Source organism: Lactuca saligna, chromosome 6, assembly GCF_052625555.1.
Source record: "Lactuca saligna cultivar CGN05327 chromosome 6, ASM5262555v1, whole genome shotgun sequence".
In the NCBI taxonomy this organism is placed as follows: domain Eukaryota; kingdom Viridiplantae; phylum Streptophyta; class Magnoliopsida; order Asterales; family Asteraceae; genus Lactuca; species Lactuca saligna.
Genome location: NC_136422.1, coordinates 28,989,498 through 29,000,720, shown reverse-complemented (window position 1 = coordinate 29,000,720; position 11,223 = coordinate 28,989,498). Strand labels below are relative to the sequence as shown.

At 35.8% G+C, this 11,223-nt stretch overlaps 1 protein-coding gene and 1 pseudogene across 1 annotated transcript; one reads left to right on the top strand and one right to left on the bottom strand.

Moving 5' to 3' along the window:
- Positions 1-253: 253 nt before the first annotated feature.
- Positions 254-2,713, bottom strand: LOC145002403 (PKS-NRPS hybrid synthetase cheA-like). The gene is made up of 2 exons (XM_078961686.1): positions 1,924-2,713; positions 254-1,854 (listed from the first exon to the last, which is right to left on the bottom strand). The coding sequence occupies exons 1-2, from the start codon at positions 2,711-2,713 to the stop codon at positions 254-256; spliced, it is 2,391 nt and encodes a 796-aa protein (XP_078817812.1).
- Positions 2,714-4,507: 1,794 nt separating this feature from the next.
- Positions 4,508-6,357, top strand: LOC145001573 (UDP-glycosyltransferase 1 pseudogene; annotated as a pseudogene).
- Positions 6,358-11,223: the final 4,866 nt, after the last annotated feature.

Genomic DNA, 11,223 nt, shown 5'->3' with positions numbered 1-11,223 from the left:
AATAATTAATGAAAGTTACTAATTTATGTTTATTTTTTATTTATTTTATTATTTAATGGTTTTAGTCTTGAACATCTCTCTCTCTCTCTCTCTCTCTCTCTCTCTATATATATATATATATATATATATATATATATATATATATATATATATATATATATTAGAAACATCATAATCGCACATATATAACAATTTTGTTTTAATTTATACAGATCTTAATAATTATAAACAACAAAACATAAATTTGATTTTACTAATTATCAGATATTATAACTGTAGAATTGTTACAATTATTGTGTGTTGCAAATGGAGAAATGTAGGAATTCAGGCGAGCAGCATAAACAGTTTCCCATCCAGCAGACCGTGATGATCTGTTGTGACGCCAAAGTGGTAAAATAGTAGGCATTGGATATCCTCCATGTAAATCAACCTTCACATAATGATCACCTCTAACAAGAGCAATAACAACAACTCTATGAGTTGAGATGTCTTGGGGACCAAGCCATAGTGGAAAACATGTTGACGGACTATCTTTGCTTAGAAAAATAACTATTACATTATACTTGTTAGCAATGAGAAAGCTAGTGACCGGCATAATCAACCAACGATCTGTTGGTGCGAAATATGATCCATTGAAATTCAATGAGTGGTGTATGATGTTTAAATCGTAATCAAAAATCTGTGCGTACTCAGCTGGGTGTGCTAACAACTCATTCTGTAAATCTAAGCGGATTTGACGCCAATTATCTTCACTATAACCGAGACACGCAGCTATTGCACGAAATCCACAATTTCCATCTCCCCTCACGTTTTGTATGTTTGTGACATATGGATGAAATTCATACGGAATTTCATTCATAAGTGGATCTGAATTATACATTACTTGTTCTTGGTTGAAGTACGAGCTATGCATCGATTGTTCCTGATTAAAAGTTGAGTTGAACATTGGAGGTTCTCGGAACGAGTACGTACTGTGCCTATCCGGCTCCTGGTTTAGATCAAACAAATTAGACCGCATATAATCAGGCGTATAAGTAGAAATGCTACGTCGAGACGGATATTGAGTTGGTGGCGCTTGAGTCGGTTGATCTTGAGGTGGTGGATGTTGAGTTGGTGGGTCGTGGTTTAAATCGATATGGGTTTTCTTGAAAAGTTTCTTCTTTAAGGAGGGGCGCCCACGAGTATTTTTGTGAGTAGCAGGTTCAGAAACTGAAGTTGTTGACGGCGTGATTAAGTTTAGTAACTTCCTTGCTAAACTTAACTTAACAGGTCTTGATTGTTTTTCGTAATGAGCATTAAACATATTTACCTCAACTGCACAACCCAATTTATCATCTTCTAACGATTTGCATTCTAATAAATCAAGTTTCTTCCAAAACTTATCTACTGAATGAAGCGGTACACAATGACCTTTTTTAACAAATATAGCTTGTTCATGCGCACATGGCAGCCCATAACTTCTACGTACTTGACATCCACAATTTTCATAAACAAATCCAAATTCTTTGGACCGCTCATATTCTTTGAAAATGATATCAAGTGCATAAATTGAAACGAAACGACACAATGGTTTTAGATGTGGTATTTCGTAGTACCGATGTACAATGAAAATTTTGTTATGCGCAAGACTCGCTTTTATACATGTGTATTGTGACTCAACAACATCAGCAATACGCTTCAATGATTTGGCGATATCTGATCTTGATGTTTCGACATATCTTTTTAACTTGGCATGTTGACTTTCAGCTCTATTAGTTGTGTGATTGCCAAAGTTAAGAAACTTATTGGTCCATGCAGACACAAACTTTTCTTTGTGTGGTGTCAACCATGTTTTGTTTAGATAAGAAAATGCATCTGAAATACATAAAAAATTTCAGTTGATGTAATGATTTATAACATATTATAGTGTATATTTAAAAATACCTGGATAATTGTTCGTAGTTTTTTCAACTTGTGCCAAATTCTTGTTGTATGCTTCCTTTGTTTCAGAGTTAACCAACCTCGTCCATGACGTATAAAGAACATCCCAACATGATTTGCATTTCTTCATGATATTGTTATTTATATGCCATCTGCAAAGTAATCCTTTAGCATCTGGAAATATAATAGTGTATGCGTTCATGAGAGCCATTTCTCTATCAGTCACAATAACACGCGGCAACATACATCCTTCCATTACCGATTTTAGACAGTCTAAAGCCCAAACATAGTTGGATTGTTTTTCTTCATGCATGTACACAAATGCAATGGAAAATGTCATATTTGTTGGAGTTACACCAACAATCTCCAATAGAGGCATCCCGTACTTGTTTGTTTTATATGTTGCATCCATTAACAAGACATGTGGAAATGCACGCCATATTTCTAATGATCTTGGATGAGCAAAGAATAAATCTTCTAACTTATTTGTCAAAACATTTGCACGACTATAATAAACATATCCATTTTGATCTAGAAATTCCATAACACCTTGCATTTGAGTTTTACCTTCTCTCTCCCTACGTCGAAGTTTTTCGTCTGCATTGTAGATAGTTTTGAGAGTAGATACATTTTTCGGATTTAGGTTTTTTAGTGCAGATAATATATCTTTTGGTTTGACATTTTTTTTCAACAAATCTTCCACTATTCGACATTCATATTCAGTTAGTCGTCGTGGATAAGGATGACCTTCTAAATATAATGACGGCTCATGGTTATGAAATTCACATATCATTTTTATCTTCCAAGAATTATCTACTGACGAATATTTACCCTGTAGGCTAAATGGACAATTAATTTTTTTTGTCCCTGTTTTTTTTTTTTGGAGATTTGTGTACTTTTGTATGTACCTCCACGGTCACATTGAAATACAACATTAAAGTTACGTTTAGAATTTTTTATGACGATGACATAACCTAAAGTATTTGCCATATTTTGCAAAACGACGTAGTTAAATCAAGATTAAAAAGTTATAACTTAGCAAAACGACGTAGTTTAAGGGTTCTATACCTTTATTTTTTTCAAATGAATACAGTACTTTGAAATGTGAATTTATTATTATTATTATTATTATTATTATTATTATTATTATTATTATTATTATATGTATAATTTTAGTTTAATCGTACCTTTATTTTTTTATTATATAGATATATTTTAAAATTAGTTAATGTATTAAACTAATATATTAAGTATATAAATAGGGACAATTAGATAAAACCATTGGTTTAAACTAATATATTAAATTGTTTTGTCAAAAAGATAACTTCTAATCTTCTATGATATTAACGTAATACAATTTTTAATTTTTTTTAATAAAATTAAACTCAAATAATAATCAAGTTACTGGTTTAGGTTTTTAATTTATTTTATTATGTTTTTGTATAGTCCTAATTTTTTTTTATCATTTTCCATATATATATTTTTTTTTAATTTCACATGATGTATATGTTAATTACTAATGATGGTTGTTACTTTTAATTTTTTTTTAAATGATAACCTCTAAGAATTAGTATGTATACTATAGACGTTAACAAAATAATCATTTTCTTTGTATTAAACAAATAACAAGATATTTTAAAATTTTGGTATCATGATTATAAAGTATAAGGGTATGATAAAAAAAAACTTAAATCGAATAACTGAACCAAACCAAATGATGGTTGGTTGATTTGGCTCGGGTTACTCGGATATTTGATTCATTCGGTTTGATTAACCAAATAAAGATACCTTATTCGGATAAACTGATAAAATTGAATAAACTATTTAGTTAATATATATTTTTTATAATTTATATCTATAAATAAATATTTTATATTTAAACCAGTGGATTAGTTACTAAAAAAGATTTTGATAACTCATTATTTAATTATTAACCATTATAAATTGATAATTCAAACGGTTGACCATTTAACCGGATAGTCATTTAATCACATGGTTTGGCCGTAATTCGAAACCAATTATGTTAAATTTTTGTATGATTTTAAACGAGAGATGAAAAGAATCTTTCTAAAACTTATCAATGGATAAAATATGTCCACAATGCCAGGGATTCCCCATGAGGGGGTTCTATCCATAAATTCTAAGATAACATTACTACACCTCACCAAGATGGTTCTCTTTTAGCCAAAGACCCAAAAAAACCATCTTTATCCTGGGTCGGTGTTAATGATTTTGTTATTTGACGACAGTCGGAATCAAATCGGAAATTCAATAACGACACTCATCTTATATATATATATATATATATATATATATATATATATATATATATATATATATATATATATATATATATATAATGTTTTAAAGTTTACATGTTTTAAATTTATTATTATAAATAAAAATAAGATGACAAGATTTCAAAGTTAAAGGGGCTATATATATTATTATTCTAAGTTCTAGGGTCTTAATGAAAAATTGACAATTAAAATGGATTGGACGTACATGACGTTTTTTCACAGAATTTTATACAATACACGAATTTATTCGTGTATTTAGGAGTACCCTAAATAAAAGGGCACGTAATATCATATTGGAAAGGGGGAGGGGAAAGAGGATGAAACTTACATTTAGAATGCAAAAACAATTCCGTTATCAAACCTAGATTTCAGATTCTATCATACAAGCCATACTGTAAAATGGCTTTAGAAGAACCACATGGCACCCAACTTCACTTTCTTGTTATACCCATAACGTCACCAGGCCACTATATTCCCACCATTGACATGGCCAAGCTACTAGCTCAACATGGTGTTAGAGTCACCATAGTCACAACCCCAGTCAATTCCATTAGATTCGGGTCAATCCTTGATCAAGCAATCCAATCAGGTCTTCCCATCCGTTATCTCGAATTCCCACTTCCAACTGCAGAGTTTGGGTTACCAGAAGGTTGTGAAAGCTTGGATGAGGTTCCTAGTGACTTGGCCCGTACACTTTTCCTTGCCCACAGTTCGCTGCAAAAAGAAGTCGAACAATATATTGAAAACCTGAATCCTAGGCCAAGTTGCATAGTATCCGGCTCGTTTCTCCTATGGACAGCTGAAACAGCAAAAAAGTTTCAGATTCCAAGGATTATATTCGATGGAATGAATTGCTTCACACAGATGATTAACCACGTTTTGTACCTCACCAAGGTATATGAAAGTGTGGATGAGTCAGAGTCATTTGTTTTACCTGGTTTGCCTGATCGAATTGAACTAAAAAGATCCCAACTATCTTTTATATTCAACTCTGGCTCAAAAGACGTGGCAGATTTAGTTGAAAAACTTCGGGTATCTGAGTCCGAAGCATATGGAGTAGTTATAAACAGTGCTCAGGAGTTGGAACAAGGATACGCTGATGAATATCAGAAAATCAAAGAAAATAAAGCTTGGTGTGTAGGTCCATTATCGCTATGCCATAAGGATGTATCAGAGAAGGCCCTGAGAGGTAACAAGCCCTCCATTAACGAAACCGAATGCTTGAATTGGCTAGATTCTAAAGATAATGGTTCGGTGATCTATGCATGTCTAGGAAGTATTAGTCGTATGGAGCCTGACCAGCTAGTCGAGCTTGCTTTAGCTCTAGAATCTTCTAACAGACCGTTTATTTGGGTCGTTCGGGCGGGCCCCAAGACACCAAAGATAGAAAAATGGATAGATGATGAGGGGTTTGAAGAGAGAACCAGAGATCGAGGTCTACTGATCCGTGGGTGGGCTCCACAGCTGGTGATCCTATCCCACCCTGCCATAGGAGGGTTCTTGACTCACTGTGGGTGGAATTCAACTCTAGAAGGTGTGTGTGCTGGTGTTCCCATGGTGACATGGCCTCAGTTTCAGGAGCAGTTCTATAATGAGAAGTTAGTTGTACAAGTGTTGAGGATTGGAGTTAGTGTTGGTGCTCAAAACGTGGTGCATTGGGGTGAAGAAGAGAAGTCTGGAGTGCAAGTAAAGAGTGAGGAATTGAGGAAGGCTATAGAGATGCTGATGGAAGAAGGGAAAGAAGGAGAAGAGAGAAGAAAGAGGGCTAAAGAACTCAGTAAGTTGTCACATATAGCAATAGAAGAGGGAGGATCTTCTCACCAGAATATGAGAAGACTAATTGAAGATATTAGGAAATTAAGCTAAGAATGTGGTCAATCCCATATATTCGATTTTTGTATCTTGTTCTGTCTGTGATCTATGGTATTATCAGCATTTAAATCGTTCTGATAACATGATGAATAATTTACCAAACTAGTTTTTTGATTTGGTAGGAGAGTATGCTTATTGATTCAGCGGTATCAAATATGTATAGAGTATAGTTTTTATGTTCTAGCTCAATTTGAAATATGAAATATATTGTATAAATAGGGCACACATTCAACTCTCAGAAACTGACTAGCATCTTTCCATGTTATATCACAGTAAATGATCTGGAGATATGTTACATTTTTTACTTAAAAAGTGTTACCATTTGTTAAAAAGAATCTAGCTTTAACTGACTGGCCCATATAATTTTAAAGTAGAATATATAATAGGAAAACCCACCACATATCTTGATCCTTGGTCATGTGACAAGTGGCCTTGGATTACGACTCCTAATGATGTAAGAACTTAGGTAAGAAGCATTGAATATATGTGAATGGATCATGTGTTATTGTTTTGTTTGTACTTTGATTTATTTATATATATCACAAAGTAGTCTAATTGTCTTTGAAGGAAAATTAATATGAAAAACAAGTTACAATAATGCATCTCAAACATTATCTTTAGGTTCTATGTGTTATAAAAAGAGCAACATGGTTGAACCACAAAGAACAAAACAATAGATATGACGATGCTTAAAACGCATGAAATTCACAAGAAGATCGAACAATCAGATGCTCATGATGATGAAGTCTATGCAGGTTATTAAAAGGTGATTGAATTTGAACGAACTAGGACAATGAGATGTAGTTCAAAATGCACGAGTTGAGGAACAAAAAGATTAATGGATGGCTCTTGTGGCCATTTACTAAGTGATTGTGGAGTTCATACTTCTAATCTTAGCCAAGGACATGATTAAAGAATCATGAGAAACTCTTAAGATGATGCACATATAGGAGTCGATTCGGTACCGGATGCTAATGTACAAGAAGGTAAAGTACAAACCTAGAGAAGTGCATTTGAGATGATATGCATGAAAGACACCTAATAACTCGATGATGTTTGCATGAGATTGAAATTTTTTTGGGCCATATCCTAGTACGATTCATGCAAATCATGAAATCTATCTAGCAATTTGGAGACTTGAAAAACATGATGAATAGGTTGCATGTTATCTCTAGACCCATGATGTAACATTCAAGTTTTGGTAAATTTCACTTTTAGTCCCTAATGCAAATTTTTTTCATATTGGTCCCTTGGTTAGTACGTGAGGCATACTCATTAGGTACGCTTAGCATACTAGCCATAACCTGGTCGCAGGACTTAACCACGTACACGGGGCATACGTAGAGTGTACATAATGTACGTGAGTCTGAGACAAATCCTAATTTATAGGGTTTGCACCCTATTTAAACCTCATTATAACCTCATTTTGTCATGTTTAGCTAGCATCCACCTCTCCTTGTCCCAAAAATGAAACCCTAAGTGTGTTAGTGAGTTTGAGAGTTTGATAAAGAGATTTTTGGTGTCTTAATGTGAAGAAGAAGAAGAAGAAGAGAAGCCCTTGGAGAAGTTGATTGAGCTTGTAGATCCAGGATCACTTCCACATTTGCAAGCTTTTTGAGGTAAAAGATTACACCTTTGTGCTCTTCTATGCTAGATATAGTTCATGGAACATTTGTGCATCTTTTGAGTCCTTTGTATAAAAGGACACCTTTTGATCTACTCCAGAGGCTATTCATGCTAGATCTTAGCTCATTTTAGTCCCCAAGTTCATAAAAATGTCAACTTTATGGAGCATATGGACCCATACATGTGTTAAGACCTTTATTAAACTCTTTTTGAGATCTTGAGTCCCATTAAGCCATGCATGTGTGTAAAGTTGTCAACTTTACGTGATAAGTGGTATTATAGAATCAGATCTAAGAGTTTGGCTTGAAGTCTCAATGGATTAAGTGCTTAGTGGAGTGGGATGGAAAGTTGGGGAGTTTGATGGGCGTACCTAGCTAGTTATAGTATCCCTTGAAGGTGTACGCTAAGCATAGAGTCTGAGTATGCCTCGCGTACTCCGTAAATTGCCTTTTTGGGCTTGCATTCTCGGTCTGGGCCATAGGTTGGGTTTTCTTCATTTGGGCCTTGTTGGGGGTTTAGAATTTTTATTTGGGGTTTTGGCTAGGTCTTTGGTTTCCTTTGGATTTTTAGGCCAAGATGGGCTTCGGGCCTAATTTAGAAGATTAGGCCATATTTGGGCTTTATGTGATCATTTAGGATTTGGGCGTTTTGGGCAATAAGTTGGGCCTTGGCTTTGGGCCAAAATAGTAAAAAGGGTAAAATGCTCTTTTACGTTGGGCTTAGGCTAAGTTTCTTGGATTATTGGTTATGGGCCGAGACCTAGTATTAGTTAGATATTGTTTTATGATGATAGCACGGGGAATTATCAAACCAGTAGATAGAGATTTATCTGTGTGATTCAGCAGTTAGAGGTGAGTTCACTCACTGTGTTTTAGCGGGTTAAAGGCACCAATGCTGGCCCATGGTTGATATGTTAGGGTGCTATATGTTAACGTGACTCTTGCTTGTGTCATTTTCTTGTATGTGTACCGGGTAAGGACCGATGTCGGGCGGGGCCCAAAGACTACTTTGTATGCTATTATCTTTGTGATTATCGCATGTGTTGTCTGATTATATGTTTATATATATATATATATATATATATATATATATATATATTATATGCATACCGGGCGGGGCCCGATGACTGACAGATTGTATATCGAGCGGAGCTCGATGCCGGGCGTGACCCGAGGCCGGACGGGGCCCGATGACGAGTGGGGGCCCAATATATGTTGATATGTATGGTTTGTGGTATTCGAGGGAACTTACTAAGCTTTGTGCTTGTAGTTTCCGGTTTATGTTTCAGGTACTTCTGGTTAAAAAAGAAAGAGCACGAGATGATTGTAGTGCACACACTACATCGTTCCGCATTTTATGATTACTCTGATGTTTTTTGATGTATTAGACACATTTCATTCTACTATGGTTTGATTATGTTATTTTGGATAATTGTTTTAGTTATTTAAAAATCAAAAAAAAAAAAAATTCTTAGTTTTGGGATGTTACAAGTTGGTATCAGAGCCTTCGTTTGAGGGATTCAGACGTACTCTCGGGTATGTCTAAACTCAAACTGAGGGTTTGGTAAAAATTTTCAAAAAAATAAATGTTTTATAAAAAATAGTTTCTAATAAAAGAAAAGGGTGTGCTGCATGCAATCGACTGAGCTCAAGTAAGTTTTCCCAAAATACCCATACATGATTTATGATATGATTTGATTTATTAATCTGTAAATCTCATGCTAGTTACGGCTAAGGATTTGCTCAGTGTTTGCATGATAGAATGCTATGAGAGATGAATTTGTATTCCTATTGTATGAGCTTGTAGAATTTGATGCTACTACTGATCAGTTAGTGATAGGATGACATGATTAGGTTATGCTTGATTCTGATTACCCGATACTTGAATGTTGTTTTCTTTGTGCTTTTTAGGATTTCTTACTAACATTAGCTAATTAGTAAGCGAATATGTTAAGTTACATATTGCGTAAACTAAATAATTTTAGAAGGTTAGGTTTTAATTCTATTGCGCAACTCTTGCTTGAACTTAACCATAGTAGTGTGAGACCTTTCATTCGATGAATTACCTGGTGTCCGTGATGTGTAATTGTATTCGTTAGCTAGTTAGAGGGTGTTGGTAGGAATTCCTTATGAAACTGATGGCGGGGAGTGGTATGGTGGTTGCCCTAGGAAACCTAGGAATAGATTTAGTGTTGGGAGCCTTATTTTTTGGGATTGGTGTTGAGATAAGGAGTGACTTCGAGCATTCAAGGAAATCCTTGAGGAAAGTACGGATATATGTGGAGGGTAGTATGGGACCAAACTACTGGAAGCAGACGATCTATACTCGAGTCAAGGAGTGCTGCAATGAAACGAGGAAGCTTGTAGAGTATGAGAATCCTCAATATATATTTTGATGCATATTCTGATGGTTTATATGGTCTATTTTAAGTATGGTGACTCTTCGAGGTGGATCGGTTGGTGGTTCTGGTGCTGGTGAGGGCTCGGGCTCAGGTTCTGGAGTCGGGTAGTTAGTTGATCAGATGCGGGATTTCATTTTGTCTTAGATTACCCACAACATACTTGACCAGACTCTTGTGATATTTGGTACGATCAAGGAGGGTATCATGGAGGTGTTAAAGGAGCATTGGGCTCTTTTCGTTTTGAGATGGTAGCATTGATTGGGATGCATTCACTAACCTTCAAGGAGTTTCGGTCATGTAGGGCTACGTATTACCATGGGGAGAAGGACCCGATTGTGAGCAAGCATTAATTAGAGGATGTCACTAACACCTTTCGAACCAGTAGTTGTCTCGATGGGGCAAAGGTCATACTTGCTTCCTGTCTTCTAAAAGACTAAGCCTGGGGCTTATGGAGGAGGTAAACCATGGCTTGGGAGGCGAGGCGATTGATTCCATGAAATGTGATGACTTTGTGACTAGCTTAAGGCTGAGTTTGCACCAGTGATTGAGGTGCAACAGTTGACGCAAGAGTTTCAGGATCTCTGCCATACTATAGAGACGGTGGCTAAGATCACCGCTATGTTTTGTAAGATGCCACTTTTAGTTCTATAGTATGTGGCAGATGAGGAGGTGAAGAAGCGGAGGTACAATGAGATGCAGAGGAGTAACACTCAGTAGTTTGTGAGCTGATCCAGTTGCAGGACAATGGAGGATATGATAGTGAGAAAGAGAGAATGATATTAAGATGGAGAGGAGGAGGAAGTCGGATTAGGCTCAGGTTTCAGGGGGGATCAGGAAAGAGGCCCAAGATTCATGATTCGAGTTCGAGAGGCCAGCATGGTCGGGGCCGCTATGGTAAGTGTTGCAATGCGCACGAGGGAATATGCATGGTGGGTGGTTTGGGCTGCTTGAAGTGTGGCCGGACAGGTTATTTTAGCAGGGATTGTACTGCTAGCACCACCACCATCCCAGGATCTACTCTGATTTGCTTTCATTGCAATCTAAGGGGCCACAAGAAGGCCCATAATCTGAGTTTGACTATAGCAGGACTGGTGTCAGCACCCA

What these genes read in the sequence shown, in the direction of transcription:
- LOC145002403 (XM_078961686.1), bottom strand. Translation starts at nt 2,713, where the DNA reads ATGATATGTGAATTTCATAACCATGAGCCGTCATTATATTTAGAAGGT. An exon ending in AACTACGAACAATTATCCAG is followed by an intron (nt 1,855 to 1,923) that starts GTATTTTTAAAT and finishes TATGTATTTCAG; the next exon opens with ATGCATTTTCTTATCTAAAC.